Raw genomic sequence first — 17,931 nt, forward strand, 5'->3', positions numbered from 1 at the left:
CCTTTAAAGGATATCTGTATATAAATGATCAGTATGACGAGCTGAATCAATTTAGACTTATCCGTATGAAAATATACGCACTAGTCTTCCTAAGTTGTTGAGATAACGATCTGAAATTTTCACAAATCCATTTCTCCACAATTGCCGGAACCATCAATATCGGACCATTATAACATACACCTGGCATTGTTGTTGTAGTGGTAGAAAGTATTCCTGAATTATTTTGGAGGAATACTACAGGTTTGACAGTAATCTTCTTCATTGTCCAAAACAATGACATAAGGTCCGAAGATAGCGTTAACTGTTTAATTGGTCAGTTTGTATCAAAAAAGAGATTTCAAAGCTTTTACCGTTCACTGTTCTCACTTAAATTTCTGACATTTCTCCTGGTTAAGTTAGACCACATGAGCAATTGTATGTAAACACCATATTTGCGTGAATTTTGTATGTTCCGGAAAAGTTCCAACGTCATTCGACCGTTGTTTGTGTCATGGCGCCAGTATTATAAAAATTTCTTTWGCCAACACATCGTAATACTAGAAATACATACATTGTTATATATTTTTTAGATGCTTACATGATGTTAAAATCTAGTGTATGTATGTATAGACTATATCACAATGTTTTAAATTATATTAAATAACATGACAATATTAAATTATCCTAATATGTCATAAGAAGGGCATGTAAATTGTTGAATAAGTTGTACTTGTATGTATCTTTATGTATGCGAAACAGATTTACAGCCACGAGAAACATCTTCAGAAATTTATTCTACAAATATACGTATCTATGTGGATACGTTGTCAGATAATAAATGCGAGATAAGATAAAGAAAGGTAGAGAGCGCACTTCAAAGCAATTGTCACGAGCATATATACTTACATAGTACATGTACATGTGTAGTGGCGTAAAGAACAAAAAACAAATATATACAAAGGGTTGGATTACATTAAATGACGCAAATTAGTACATWCATACATATATGACTTTGTGATCACTTGGGGTAATTTAGTTTCTGAAAGCATCATATGTTTGCTTAATATATTCATATACATAAGTTAAACTAATTGAATTACAAATTGTTGCCGCAATTTATGTTTTTTGTACATATTTCCATTATTACATGATTAATTAATATAATGCTTTCAAAAAAATTGAAAATATTGAAATTGGAGTCTTGAAATTATTTATATTTTTTTATCCAGGCCGAAACCTTCATGATTACCGTCAACAGTTTGACATCTATAACATCTAATAGTTGCTATTGTTTTATAATTAAAATTTTCAATATTTTTTTTTTTTAAGTTTGACACCCAGAAGTGCACTTCAGCGACTCAAAGATATAGCCGTCTRTATATACGCGAACTAGTTTCTCAGATTTTTAGATATCGATCGTAAATTTTGCACACGCTCTTTCCTCCCCAAAAAGCTGCTAATTCGACCGATATCGGACCACTATAGCATATTGTTACCATACAAATTGTCCCATCTTAACACTCTCCTCCACCAAATTCACAGTGCCCATTTTCACAAACTGGCCAAAAAGGAGAAAGGATAAAAAAACGTAGTTAGCAACTTACAAGGCAATCGCCCGACCGGTCCTTAACTACGCCGCACCAATATGATGAGGCTTGTATGCTCCCAGTTAAGGATCATAATGAATTCAGGGATGACTGCAGGGAGCGTAAGCGCCTGCTAGGAGCATCAAGAGGCCATTCCTCAACTACGTCGACGACATCAAACAATATGCCGACTAGACTTCGGATGCAACTAAGTTCCAACAAGCACTGACCGCCATTCATAGTGGAGCCATCAACAACTTCACCGACTCCATTTCAGTAAATGGGGTACTTGCGTCCAACCACCACCAATTGCATACGAGGAGCTCGAGTTGCCGAAAGCAACAAGAGTGACCCTTGCGCAGTTTCGTTCTGGATACTGTAGCAGGTTAAACTCCTACTTATCCTGAATAGACCCTGACATATTTAATATATGTCCAGTGTGCAATGAGTCCCCGTATATCATTGGCCACCCCTTTGCATGGCCTGCTACCCCTACCCATCCGACACTCTTCTAGCTTTGGTCCGACCCCGTCGAAACAGCACGTTTCCTGAGCCTGGCGTTGGATGACGYTTACGACAACCTATCTAATCCTTAACATCCTACACATCCACATCCGTGGATTAAGGTACTCTTAACCAGCTGTTAAGCTTATTACGAGTATAGGTTCAGTACCGCCAAATTAACATTGTTTCGTTTTATTTAATAAATAAAAAGTGAAATGCTTATGGTGAAGTTTTTATAACTAAATGGTCTTTTATGCAGTTAAAATCTATACCAAGCTTTCTTGCAGGCTCAAACTTTTTATATATAGAGTCGTGATGCCACAAATTTGCTGCTATACATACATATGTATAATACAAATGCTTACCTATGTATGCGTGTATGCGCATTGACAGCTCGGTACAGGTGTACTTACACAGCTTTAAAACACTAATTACATACAAGCTTTCGGGAAAAAAAGTGTAAAAGGTTAGAAATTGCTAAGTGTGCCACGTGCCCCATTTTGGATACAAAATCAACCTACCTTACCTTAAATGCATATGTACATACAACTAACTAGTACATGTGAAGTAATTTTTGGAATATGCATATGTACGTATATAAATGCTTAATTCTCATGATAAAAATACCAAGTCTAGTTACTCAAATAAAGTTGTTCGATCATGACCGGTTGTAAGTTGGAGATACATACATATATACGTATTTTTATATATGGATGAATGTATATAAATTCAATTGTTCATATACATACATATATATTAGTTATTTATTTTTCTATAGGTGTATATATGCACGCTAATATGTTTACTTGTGTGTGTAGTATCACAGCACAGCGTTATCGCATTTCCTTACCCGTGTATATTTGCTTCTGTTGTCATTTTAACAAAGATAACGACAAAAGATAAATCAAAAGATAAGCTTTTTAGACATTAGCATATACATATATATACATATGTATATATATATATATATATATATATATATATGTGAGTGAGTAATAGTGCATTCAAGCTATATAAATACATACATACAGTTGATATATACGAGATCAACTTAGGCACAAATCACCTACTCCTACATAGATATTTTAGTATAAATATGTAAGCATATACTTAGGTTTTCTCATATATATGTGTACACATATGCCCTGTATGTAGTATTATTAGCTGGCGTCAGCAATATGTATAAGAAGCAAAGCATAAGATAATGAAAAGCATAGTGCTAAGTGCCATATGAATGGCGCTCAGTTGGAAGAGTGAGAGAGGCCAAATCTCTACTGGACAAATTGGATGGATAGTTTAATTGTTGACATAGACCCGACCGATACTCTCTTCAACACCACTGTTGATGTTGTTCTATTCGTTGTTGTTATTGCCGTCGTTGAGAATATGAGCGCCTCAAGTACGCTAAGTGGAAAATTCAACACAACCACGATCGCATAATAATGTTTATTTGGTTACTTACATAAATGTATAGTACACCAAGTASATACCTTTACTAGCTCATCTGTTAGTATATACCAGACGGTTGTTTCTAAAATTAAGCGCAAGTTTTTTGCAAATTGAGAGCAGCTTGTCACAGAGGTTATGCGCCAGAGCTTAAGCCGCACACATGCAAACAAACACACCGTACGCACCCACAAGTGCCTTCGCGTGCATACATTAGCCGACACTGTTGTGCCTGCATTTTGCAATAAAAGTAAAAATAACAAACTTAGTTGATTTTGAAAACAAAACAAAAAAAAAAAAAGTGTAGCTTCGACAGACGATTGCACAAACACATGCGGCGCGTATGTGTATGCGTGTGTTCACATTGAAACACATACTTATAAGCATTCAAACAAGTCCACATGCATGCAGCAATGTCCAGTTGTGTGCACTTACCAAGTTTTGATGGACGTAACCCAATAAACTTTCGAGAAAAGAATTTTTGAGCAGATTGCAGCATTGTCTTAGACAATAACCCATCCGTTTCCACGACAGTGTGTCTACGTAACCGGAATGGACCCGGATATTTATCCGGTCAAGGATTGTCAACTCGGCATAATTATGAATGTACAACAACAATAACCCATGATAGAGTTTTTTACAAGCATGATAGCCGATATTGGCGGTTCCGACAAGTGACCAACTTCTTGCCGAAAAAACCGATATTGGCAGTTCCGACAGAAGAGAGCAGCTCTTGAAGAGAAATGAACGGGTGCACGATTTCAGATCCATATTTCAAAAACTGAAGGGACTAGTTCGTGTATTTACAGACAGACATAGCTAAAACACCTGACCTCATTATGCTGATCATTTATATCTATATTTTTTAAGGTCTTCGACGTTTCTTTCTAGGCATTAGAAACTTTGCCACAATAATAGCCTGTTTAGGGTGTAATAAGCTCTCCTATTACAAAGATAAGCAATATCCTAGCTCGCGAAGTACGCAAACGCGAAATTATTTAAAATTCCAAAATAAAATTTTTAAAATTATAAATTTGAGCTTGACTTTTTTTATTTTTCAATCCGATATTTCGGGTTAAAATTTTTACCCGATTTTTTAGATTGAAAACTAATTTTTAATTTGTCAATTTGTTAGGAAAAATTTGAAWATTATTTTTAATGAAGTCTCTGGGTGTAATAAAAAATAATAATAATTTAAATTTTAGTGAAAATGCCTTTTTAATGCATTATTTGAAACCCGTGATTATCTTGATTAAATCGTGATGTTGAGATTAATTTTTTTTTTAATCACGTATTTGGGATTACTTTTTTTTTTACTTACTTTAAATTTTGAATGACATAAATTCCGATGTTTTTTTTTAAATCTCGCGTCTGGGATTAATTTTTTTTCAATCACGTATTTGAGATTAATATTTTTTAATTATTATTAATTTTTTAAATTTTAATTACATAAATCCCGATGTTGGGATAATTTTTTTTAATCCCGAGTTTAGGATTATTTTTTTTCTTTTTAATTCCGTATTTATTTTTAATTATTTTTCATTTTTACTGACTATTATTATTATTTTTGTTTATTAAAAATATTACTGTCATATTTGACAACATGATGACCATTTATGGCGCATTAATTAGATTAAATTTTTATTTTGTGTTATTTTTTAATGCACCTTGTTTACTGGGACATAACATACATAATAGAAAGCACAAAAAAAGTTAAAAATTACTCGTTATATACAGATATACTTGTATTGGYTGTTGCTGATGACTTCTGACTTGTGGCTTGTGGCTCATATTTACACTTGTCTCAATCTAAATTAGTTTCCTCATCGAAGTGAGAGCTTTTCAACGCAACGTTCTCTTTTGTACATGTTTGAGAATTGCAAAATCAAAAAAAAAAAAAAAAACGTTGAGAATTAAAAATTTCTATTCAACAACACTATATGTACACCGAGGCTTTGTGTGACTTAACTACCTTCTGTCTGCTTTAGATGTATATATATGAGTGTGTGTGTGATAATGCATGTGAAGAGTGTATGGAAAAGTGTGCGTGCTGGCCCGAGCCCGTGCTAGAGCCGGAGCACAGCCAGCCAGTGTACGAGCGGCCAGACAGTGGTATGAGAACAAGTCTAAATTGAATAGACTTCTCAGTATCATGGCGACGTTTAAAGCCTTCGTATTATAATAAAATTTTCGTTGTTGAAGCGTTCAACGGTTCGGTGCTGCGCGTACAATAACTATTTTTTTATAATATTAATAATAATTAATGTATATATATATATTTATACATATACATATATATGTGTAAATATGTGTATACCTATGTGGTGATTGTACGTGTGATTGTGTGCTAAGCTAAGCATAGATTATATATATTATATATCGCATAAAAATATGTATGTTCACATATAATTTAATCAACAAGTGCTGCTGGCTGACGGTTGGYCCGGTAGCTGGAAATGTATAAAATTTTATAACCGAATTCGCTACACAATTCACATTTCGAAGCGTGGAATTCATTAAAGTCTGTGAAAACTAAATTGATTTGAATAAATTGATGAAAGAAAAATATACACATGCTGCTGCGCTGCTTATGTGCATAAGTTCCACCTATACCCGCTGCTCACCATTAGTCATAAGTTGAATTGGAATACAAAAAGAGCTTTGCTACACTAAGTGATTTCAAGTTTCTTTAATTTTTTTCTCCAATATTGTTTTTTTTTCTACTCTTTTTTTTTTGTTGCTACTTTTTGCATGCAATCATTGTGTCTAATGTGTTTTAATAAAAAATTTGATTAACTTACTTTACGTAATACGCTCGTAGACTATAGCCTTATACTACATATTATGTATGTATAGTATATAATGTACATCAAAAATTTATCAAGTGTGAATAAGTGCTATTTTTTGTCTGTTTCTTCTTTTAATTTGTACGTTATACGCTTTGCGTGAAGTGAAATAATACGGCACAACATAACAAACTTACAAATACACACGCACGTACACACATGTTCATATGTGTTCATACAGTTCAATGTATGTTAAGGAGCGTAAAAAGCGTAAACGCGTTGTGAAAAATGGTGCATAAGAATCCCCTCTAATCTATAAGTATKATGGAGCAAAGTGAAAACGATAGACTAAATAGACAGCAACAAAGCAAAATATCGCTAGTTGAAAGCTCCTACAWATATTATTGCTTTTTTATACCCTGAACAGCACTTATTAGTACATTAAATTTGCCTGCCACGATGTTTCTAACATCTAAGATTGTTATAAAATTCTGGTCGTTTAATTCCTGTCCGTATGTTCGTCTGTATATGCGCAAACTAGTTCCGCGAAGTTTTTGAGATATCGCACTGAAATTTTGCACAAATACTTTCTTCCTCAAGAAGCTCCTAATTCTCGAAACCGGCAATATCGGACCACTGTAGCATATAGCTGCCAAATAAACTGAACGCTCAAAATCAAGTGCTTGTATGGAACACTTTTCTATTTGAGCAGACATCTTCACGAAATTTGGCATACCATGACGCGTCCAAAACAGCGCTAGAGTCTTCGAATAAAATGTTCAGATCGGAACACTATAGCCTATAACTSCCATACAAACTGAAGGGAAGTTTTGGTATGGGTACTTTCTTATTTGTGTAGGGTATCTTGTTATTGTTTTTTTTTAATTAGCAGACCGACAACTTGCGGAGCTAAACCACACTTGTAGCACTRTGTAAAACAATTTTGTATGTATTTATGTATGTATGTTGTTTATTGTGTGCATGTAGTTGACGTAATATTGCAATATGCGCTAAAAGCCGAAGTTCAAAAATTGCGTTAGTTTTTGCAATTGCTAAAATTATAGCGAATTCTGTGAAGAAAGTGAAATCTTTTATGCACAAAAAAAATTTATTTTTATTTATTTTTCTTTTTTTTAATTTAAAAAAATGTTTCTTATGTTATTTTAATTTAAATTTTTTTTTAACTTTATAAAAATTAAATTTTTTTTAGAAAAATTTATATTTTGTAGAAATTTAATTTGGGGTTATGTCTTAAATCTTGTTTTGCTTTGAAGTAAAATTTATAATTAGGAAAATTTTAAATTATTTTCCTATATATAGGAAATATATATAATTTTAATTTTATTAAAAGTTTAAAATTAAAAAAAAAAAATTAAATTCTTGCCTTACCAAACTACAACGCACACACACACACATGCATATATAAAATATATTAAACAAGTTAGCTTTCTGAAGCACCGTATAGTAATCGTAGGTCTGTAGCTAAGCTTTTTTCATTTTGTCATTGTTTAGCGATATTTTTGCTTTGCTGTCTGTCTGTCTTTTAATCTACAATCTTTCGAGCTTTTCTGACTACCTACCTACCTATCTACCGACATGTACCCACACTCTTCTCATTCACGAGATATGTGTGCGGTGTTTATTCGCGGTCTTAGCCGCGCCGATCAACAAACCACCCAACAGCAATTCAAAAGAAGAAAAAACAATAATTCCTCAAAGCTGAGCGCAAAAGTGTGAGTGTGTGTGCCATCATTTGATGCGACGCAGTTGATTTAAGCGCTGATTTAGATAAAAACCAAGCTCAATAAAGCTTACTAACTGCCAGCCGTGCAACGTAAGACTGGTATTTTTGAAAACGTAACGAAAAGGCACACACACACACACACATACGCACAGGAACGTGGATCTGCCGGAAAGCAGAAAGTGAAGTTCCCAACGGAGTCAAGTGGAGTTATATTTGTGTGTCAGCGCCAAAGAATAAGAAGAATAAGAAGATTGTGATGAAAGCCAAGCAATAAGGCGAAATGTGTGTAAGACTTGGCTTGGCAATTTCAGTTGTCTCTATTGCAGCGAATTTTATCAGCGTCTGAAGTTTGTGGAAACTAAAAATTATATTTATACTTTCACAAACACATGTCTATGTAGAAAGGTGGAGATGCGGAAATTGTTAAAAAGTGCGTGCTTGCTTGACAGCTAATGCCGTTTGTAACGGTTAACAAAGGTTTACAAACTATAAAAATATAAATGATAAAAAAAAATCATAATTTCTGCGCTTGTGTGCTTGAGAAACAAAGAATAAAATTTTTTTTTAAGATCAATTTTCAATTTATGCGCGTCGTGAAATCAATTACAATGTAAATTTGTATTCTTTAAAATTTAGTTGAAGTAAACAGTCAACGGTTTTGTGATTTTTATGCCAAAAATTTATAATTATATGTATATATGTATGTATGTGTAAGTAAATACGAGCATTAAAAATGTTCCAACAAATTTTTTCTACAAAACTGAAATAAAACGAAACAACAACAGCAGCAACAAAAGAAACGAAGTGCATAGTGCCAGGCTTCACTTATGCCAATATGTGCAAAGTTGAACTGGGACGAGAGGTGTATGTTAAAGTTGTCATATATAATATAAAACAAGTTATGGGCCAATTATCCAGTCATCACGACAAAAGAAACAACGAGAATCGCCTGTCGACCGCCACACATTTCAGCAATCGCAGTCATTCCATACGCAAGTCGAAGGTGCACAACAACAGCCATTCCACCTTGGAACCGCCAACGGCAACAGGCGAGGACTCGTCGCTGCTGCGCGTTGGCAATCCGCGCCTCAAAGGTCTCGCCAATGGCCGGCCAGTTACGATTAGTGAGATTGGCAAGCGTATAGATTTAAATACCAGTGATATATTCAGTAGTAAAGACAAAGACGCGAGTAGTATTGGCGGTGGCATTGGCAGCGGTGACGATGCCGATGACACATGGTCCAACAGCAACTTGTTGACGACGACAGTGCCGGCAACCGCCACACCACCGTACGCCACAACACCAATACCGTCAACGGAGAATGTAACGGCGAGCGCTACGGTCACGGATGGCGGCAGCGCATCCAAGAACAAGACGTCAGGGCATTTAACCATTGCCGATAGATATCACAAAACAAACAATTGTTATTATCGTAGCCCAAATGGAAATTTCCATAAATTACCGTCCGATTCTTACCACAAAATGACGGATGGCTGCTACGTACGCGCAGCCGATGGCACATTTCGACGCATTGAGCCGCCAAGTAGCAGTCTCATCAATGGCGGTTCGAATGGCGGCAAATTGCATCAACGCGGCGATGCTAGCGGCAGTTCGACTCGTATAAAAAATCAAATGTTACGTTTTTTGAAACGTTCTAAAAGTCATACGCCCGCTACATTGAAGGAATTGGACAAGGAACGAGGGAAGGATAAAGAATTGAAATCGAGTCGTGGACGTAAAGCGCGTTTTCCATCAACAATACAAGAGAATATCCCAACCACACTACCGGGTGGTGGCAAAACACCCAGTGGCAGCAATATAACRGCGGGTAGTCGTAACAATAAAGTTGTTGTAACCATGATGGAAGGTGGCGGTTTGCCAATAATAGCTACCAGCAAAGCGGAACGTTCCAAAAATAAAGATTCTTCAGCGTCGAACACGGCGGATGGCGCGCGCAGTGGGCGTTCAAGGGTATGTATGCCATGGTGTGCTCGTGCGCGTGCGTGTATGTGCTTGTATGCATTTTAAGCAGTACATAGGYCCATACTCTACATATCTATTATATACTAGTTCTTTACATAATTAAGTTTAGCATAGTTTGGCGAAATCTTGTACTTTTATAAGTAATTTAGCTTTCGAGTGGTGAAAATGTTTCAATACCGTTAATATGTCTGTAAAAACATCAATTAGTGGGTATGCGCTCAATGGTGGTAGTTTTAAGGTTTTTTTCTTTTTATCAATATACCACAATTTGTTACATACTATATTACAGTTTAAGTGTACATTCTCACATCGTAGTGACATTTCAGCGTGCTTTAGTCGAACCTTTTTCTTATGCTTCAATCATGATTTTTTTCGGATATATCAATCAAAATTCTGCGCTATTCTATTTATTAGTTTTTACATTATCTAGGGTTTTCATGGGTTTCTTGTCTATATTCTAATGAAAAAAACCTTAAAAACACAAAATTTATGGTATACTTAAAAATTAAATATTTCGTGAATTTAAATTTTCAAAAAATAATATAAATGAAAAACTTCTCATACACAAAAAAAAAAGCATACCAGCTGATCAAATTTGACCCGGACTGGCACATAAATACTAAATTTTCACGTATTTTAATACAAATCTCTATTATCGCTTTCGAAATAGGCTCCTGAGTCAATAAAAAAATTCCAGAGAGGTAATGCCATTTTTCCATACATTTGTTATAAACCTCGACTGAATTTCGAATTATTCTTATTTTCCATGCATTTGTTATACGCCTTGAATGAATTTCGAACTTTGGTTTTTTCGGTTTTGGCAAATTTTTGGAGTGTAATTTTCTGACAGTTTCGATGTCATATTCATAAATTCTCGTCRCCAGTAAAAATGCGTTTGAGGATTGAATGCCACTTTACCTGAACCTAAATAGTTTTGAATGATATTTGAAAAATTTTTACCATGTATGTTACARTTCGCTCCATTCAAAAAAGATTTTGAACATTTCAGTTAATAATGTCTTAAATAACAAAGCAACAATTATCTACGAATTTTTTTTAAATATATAGTCATATTATTAAACCGCAAGAAATCGAATAAAAAATAGTTTATTATTTATTTTTCAGCAGAACGTAATAATTTAAAAAGCAAATAAGCTATAGAACTCAGTTTAACTCAAAATATATGTATTTGTATATACTTTCATCTGACTATTACTGATTATTACATTGCCGTGTAGAGGTCAATTGTGTACCATTTCTTATCAGCATAAATTGCCACTGGAAACGACACTTTTTTGCGTTTGATTTCCAATTCTAGCAAACTTTTGCTAAAGTGACAATTTCACTGCGATTAAAAAATTCGCCTCAATGCAAGAGACTGCCCCAGTTTTCTTTGTGTGTCTTTATGTGCTTACGATGAACTCATTTTAAAGCATCACAAGCGTGTATTTTCAATTCATTTTCCAGAGTTTCTGTCACAATTTTGTTTTAAAAAACATGATTTTTATTAAAAAAATTTTCTCCAAATTTCATGAGAGATTACGGATTTTATCAATTTGTATGACATTTGTCGCAACCTTTTTCTGATAGGCATGAATGAATGCTTTAAAGTAATTAAAAATCTTGTTAAAGTGAAGGTTGTTAGTGTAGTGCTTTGCTCTCTGTTCTCGAAGAACTTTTATAGTTATATTTTACACTTACTATTCCAATCCTGTTTTAGACTTTTATTTTCCTCTTATCGTTTATTCTTACGCCGTCCGGATCGTTGAAGATAAAATGCGGTTCTTTAGTTATTGTAAAATTTAAATTTATTTTGGGATTATTTCTGTCTATGTTTATTCTACCCACTACGATAAACGCGGTGAAGTTGTCAATATAAAGTTTTTTTTTATTTTTAAGCACACATTTAGGACTTTGTAGAATGAGAAATGTTTTTATTGCAGTTTCCTTCTACTTTCTAGTTTTAGTTTTCTTATCACATTTAATATACTAAATACAAAAAACTCTTGCAAAAACTACAAGTTTTTTATATTCAAGGGCAAGTTGTAATCGGGGATGGACTTTTTAAAACTATAATTTTTTCACAACTTGTTAATTAGTTAGTTGTTTCATTGTTGTAGCAATATATGATTTTTTCTATTTTCTGAAAGGAATATTTGCAAATTTCTTCGAGCACTGAAGTACATGAAATATATTTAATTTTTCTCATTAAAATAGGCGGTTTCACGAACCTAATTTAAGTAAAAAAATAATTTATTTCAGTTTCACCATTTAATTTAATTTTTATTTGCCATACTTTGCCATTTAAATATTATTTAAATAGGGTCATAAATACAATTTATTTGTTTACATAAATCACCTGTTACTTTTACTAACATCTCTGTCTTACAATTTTTGGTATGCTAAATGTGAATAATGGTGAAACGTAGAAAACATAAGTCCGAAGTTCAATAAAAATTAAATTTAACTTAATTTTCAATTAAAATTTTCCGTGAAACCAGCTGTTAGACTAGAATGTAAAAGTATTAAAATTTTATTTCCTTTTACTACTACAACTTACTTTTTGAAATAAATTTAATTTTTTCTTAAAACGAATCTGATTTTTTTCARATACATATTTGTTCTTTCGTCTGCGAAAATCAAATTTATTCTTTTAAAAAATTTAAATTTTTCATAAAAATAATATTTTTTTTAGCTTCTAACTTCTAAAATTATTCTTTTAAAAAATTTATTAGATGTGTATNTTTTAAAAAATTTATTTTTTTCTTTTAAATATTTTATTTTTTCCTAAAAAGCATCTTTTTCCAACAATTGTTTATATCTTATTTCTACTTAGAACTGAGTTTTTGGGTTCTTMTTTTTTAGAGATTTTACTGCATTTTGTTGGTGACATACATACAAATACATACTTGCATTTCTTTAGGTTATAATTTTATCGCATCTGATGTAATCGATTAAAATAGTTTGAAGTTATACGAAACAAATTACAAATTAAAAAATAATAACTAATATTTCCTGAGTTCTACGGAAATTTTATTTACACCATTCACAAATGTTTGGCAATTGCTTATTAAATTCACATTCATCATTTCGAAAGTCAAGTGTTAGAATTTATCTTTGCAAAAGAAAGCAAGCTAACTCAAGCTTACGGTATATTKGAGCCTTAGCGCGGTGTGTTGAGGTCTTAGCGTGTATGACTTACGATTTTATTGAGTTTTGTACAATTGATAGTCAGCATTATATTTGATGGATGTCATTATAGAGCCGCCAGTCATCAAGACAGACGAATCTCAAATAGATATTCGTTATTCGGTACGGTTGTAACTATTCGTCATGCTATCACGAGCGTTAGTTATAATTGTATACTGATTTTACTGTTCGCTTTGCATTGCCGAACATTATTGTTGAGCTGGAATTTTAATGAAATTTTTTTTCTTTTTTTAAACATTGAATAAAAAAAGTATCAGCAATTTTGTATAATATATTTTGGTTCTTACGCAAAAAACTCACAAATTGAGCAATATCTTAATACACATGCTTATGCGTTTGAAGCTTTATTTTTTTCATTCAACATTATGAACGAAATGCATTTCAGGTATTATTCAATTCAATACGCTTTGTAGTTAACAATTAAGAAAATATGAGTCATCGGCGATAAACAACGTGTTTGCGCGTATATTACAACATTTATGACTTTTGGTGTATGTATTGAATGTATGCTCCCATACATAAGTATATGTATGTATGTGTGTACCTATGAGCTACAACCAATCACTGTAAAAGCCAAGTTGTTTTTTTTTTGTTTGTTTTGTTTTTGTTTTGTCTCTGGTGATAAGATCGAGTTTTTTACACTACTTTTAACTATATGTTTGTATATATACATARCTATGTTAGTGTTAATTAATATCTAATAGCTTTTTATATTTTTTATAAGCACACGTGTTTGTTTGTCTTATTACAAACTAAATGTATATAAATGTATATAATTTTTAATACACATATCTTCTAAACATCACATATCAAATAGAACATTGTGCACATTGCATCGCTAATGTATTAAGTTAACTTAATTCGTAAATGTATGTGTGTATTTACAAAAAATGTACATCCGGTATGCTAATGTTGAGCGTTTCTTTGTCTGTAATCTGTACAAATTAATCGGTTTTAACTGTTGAAGCATCCTTATTTCGCACAACATTTATTGTTCTTTTTTTCTACTTGTAGTACTTTAACAAGTGAATCGTAAACTGAAAGCTAATTTTTTTGTTGTATTTAATTTCAGATGTTTCAGCTACCCACCCTAATTCCTAAAATACTTTTAAGCGAATGCAAAAAAACTATTATTTACATACATAAACTTATACATATTTTTATTAATGAAAACAAAATTAGCTGTATAATTTCGCATGTATGATAGTGCTATGCATTTTGTGCCGTGGAAACAATTATTTTGGCCAAAAACAATGTTTATATAATTTGTAAAGTACATGCTTAGCTCTAAAAAAGTGAAATTTGCACCCAAAAAATCTTGTTACTGAATTAACTGCAGCACAATGGATCTTTGTAGAACCGTCAGTACACAAAAGTTGAGCAWATACATATGTACGTATAAAAGTAATTTTCTTTTATAAATTTACGATTTAGGGGCAACACATAGCGGAGTGAGTGCGCCCCCATTTTCTAACTATATTACTTTCTATCACAGTTAGTATTTTAAACCTGCAGATGCTTTTTCAATTACGCTTGAATATTTTCTTGCATAAAACAACAAACTTTCATCTGCGCAGGCTTAGCATTCGATATACATATAGTATGTACATATATATTATTAGTTAATTACTAATCTGAAGTGCCAAGCCCGTTATATACGCTGACTCCAATCATGTCTACGTTTTGATTTTCGCCAATTATGTCACTCAGGTGGTGAAACTAATAGAAATTTTGTTGAAAAATGCACACAGCAGCGATTGCTTTCACAGTTTAGAACAAACTGATGATTAATATCTGTTCTGAGTCATTAGTTTTCCACAAATTTTTAACAAAATACGTGTTTCTTTTGAATTTTGTGATTTTAAGATCGATTATGGCACGTTTATTTTATTAATTTTTTGAATGGCTAAAATCTACATAGATCTATTGTGTTGTTCACATATACATACATAACGTATAAGCATATACATATGTATCTGTAGTTAATGGGTAGATTGCGCGATTTTCTCTTTAAACGGTTACAAATGCAGATTTTTTATCAGAGTAATGAGTTAGATATGAATTCCCACACGTGAGATAATGAAGTTTCACGCATATTAAAGTCGTTTGTCAATTATTATTTTCTTTAAAAAAAAAATTTTATTTTTATTTTTTTTAACCGTTAGCGCTAAATCGTCATTTGCTAATTTGAAATGAGGCGTATTTGTGCACTCAAAGGCATTATGCTATTAAAACATTTGTCTAATAGAATACTAACATCGTAAGCTTTTTGTAATTTGATTGTATAATTAGTTTTTTTTGTACACTTATAAATAATTTTCTTTTTTTTTTATCGTTTTTAATATTCCATTCAACATAAGCTGTTTTAACAAAAACACCCACAGATACGTATAGGCTTTTGTATGTATATGTTCTAAATATAAGGTAGTTGTTAAGCTTGTATTTATTCTATTTAGCTAATAAGGTTGTAATAGCACCGAAAACCAGTTAACTTTTGTAAGAGCGTGCTTTAAACGTGCAGATCATGAGTTATCAGAATACTCCGTATATATTTATATTTTTTTCCATTCACAACTGCATAATAGAACCTTTTATTGTTTTTTTTTATAAAAATATAGAAAAATAATAATAAATGAAGAAAACGTGAAGCACACAATCAGCAAAACATTCATGAGTAGTAATAACTTTATCTTTAAACAATAAAATGTCTGCTAATTCAATATAGTATAAGGAACCGAAATCAACGTTCGTATGTACAAGGAGATATTCATACATACAAACATGCCTAAATGAATTATTTGCATGTGTGAAACGTTTCCTAACTTCAGTTTCATTTTATTTCTATTTTTGTGCTATTTACATATTAATATCTGGGACTTGTTGCACAAATTACTTTTTTCTTTTGCTCGCGCGTGCCTCCAAAACTTGTTTCTCACTCATACCCACACATTTATATATTTATCAAATAATACATATTTATATATGCCATCTAGTATATTTAGAATAGCGCTCACGCTCGCACGCACTATTTACTATTAAAATACAAATGTGTGAATTTAAAATTTATAAAATGAACAGCTGTTTTTTGTTTATGCTACAAACCTAGTGTTGCCACTCATGCACATCGATTTATGATTCGATTTAAAAGTAAAAGCTTGCAGAAGCCAATATTGAACAGATGCTTCAAAAACAAAGCATAAAATTAATAGTGCAATATTGTGAGTGTATACGTGAAATGCAAAGTAAACGACCTTGAAYAGAAATTTTCAATATGCACATATATGTATGTATGCATATATTTACGCATATACTTATTACGTATTTGACGGACTGATAACTAGAACACAGCGTCGTTCTAATTGCATACATTGTTCTGCTTTCTATATATAAGGGTATTTTGGTTTATATATATCATGCATTTATTTTTACTTTACAACATGTTTTTGGTGACGGCCAAACGTCAAGGTGTATTTAGACTATGGGTTATTTGTTCTAAGTCAGTTTGAATTATTTTTTATATTTAACAAATATATGCTAAAATTTATGTATATTTGTTTTATAACAGTAATTATTTAAATAAAGCGTATAAAAAATCAGTATACAGATAAACTTATCAAGGTTGGCATATCATTAATAGATTATTGCCTTCAAAAAATTTTGCACAATGCAATTATCTTCAGAAGAAAGCTCAAAATGAATATTAAAATGTCGAAACAAGCTTAAATCGGAACATTTTAATACATAATTACTACTATTTCATTAAATACTAAGATAATGTTATCAAAATATTGGAACCTATGTGACGAGTGCGAGAAATCGCTTTCATTAATTTCCTAAACTCATCTTTTGCTAATTATAGCTGTGTGTGTTACTAATTTAATAAATTATCTATGTTAGAAAACACCAAATTACTTGCTAAAAAATGTAACTCACATACATTTCACCATGTATGTATATTTAACTCAACTTCCTTAAGGTCTGCACTTTAAAGCACGAAGCAATAAGATTTTATATTAATTATATAATATAATTGTTATGCACATCTATAGAAATTCGAATGTGATATGACGGCAACCGTTAATTGTGTAAATTATTTTAGTAAACAAAAGTAATTGTGACTTTGTTGTCACATAAATTGTTGCGAATGAGTTAATCTACATTTATTATTGACCCAACTTATTTAATGTTCTAATTTTAAAACGCCATATTTGTTCAATGCACCTTAACGCGAATCACGTCTGCGACAGTGGAAAATTACTTAACGAACTATATAGTTAAACTAATTCTAAAACAAATATTTGATTGCACATTTTTTTGTTGTTCTAATGTTGGAGAAAACTACTTCCTTTAATTATAATTACTGAAATGTGAGAATTAGAAAGTAAAGATAAAAAGTGTATAGCATGAGTTGATGTGTACACGCGGATTAACACTTTCTGGTTAATTACTTGAAAAACTTATATACATATTATATTTCATAAAATACATATTTCGCTCGTTAAATTTATAATTAAATTTATATATTTACTTATTTGGAGCACAAGTCTAAGGCTGTGTGCTTAATATATTAATAAACAAAGTGACGTAAGAAAAACGTTTTTTTAAACCTTATAAACCAATTAACGTCACGCTAAARTCACATGTTTTAACTTGATATTTTTATATTTTTTCGGTAAATGCATTTTTCAAGTG

General features: G+C 32.0%; 1 protein-coding gene across 1 annotated transcript; it reads left to right on the top strand.

Moving 5' to 3' along the window:
• The first annotated feature begins 5,658 nt into the window (after positions 1 to 5,658).
• On the top strand, positions 5,659 to 17,923 carry LOC108968870. The gene is made up of 3 exons (XM_018933186.1): positions 5,659 to 5,740; positions 8,682 to 10,017; positions 14,312 to 17,923. Exons 2-3 carry the CDS (start codon positions 8,881 to 8,883, stop codon positions 14,441 to 14,443), a joined length of 1,269 nt encoding a protein of 422 aa, XP_018788731.1. The 5' UTR covers positions 5,659 to 5,740; positions 8,682 to 8,880; the 3' UTR covers positions 14,444 to 17,923.
• Positions 17,924 to 17,931: the final 8 nt, after the last annotated feature.

The sequence above is a fragment of the Bactrocera latifrons genome, unplaced genomic scaffold (genome assembly GCF_001853355.1).
Source record: "Bactrocera latifrons isolate USDA-ARS-PBARC rearing strain unplaced genomic scaffold, ASM185335v1 scaffold_230, whole genome shotgun sequence".
NCBI classification, from domain to species: domain Eukaryota; kingdom Metazoa; phylum Arthropoda; class Insecta; order Diptera; family Tephritidae; genus Bactrocera; species Bactrocera latifrons.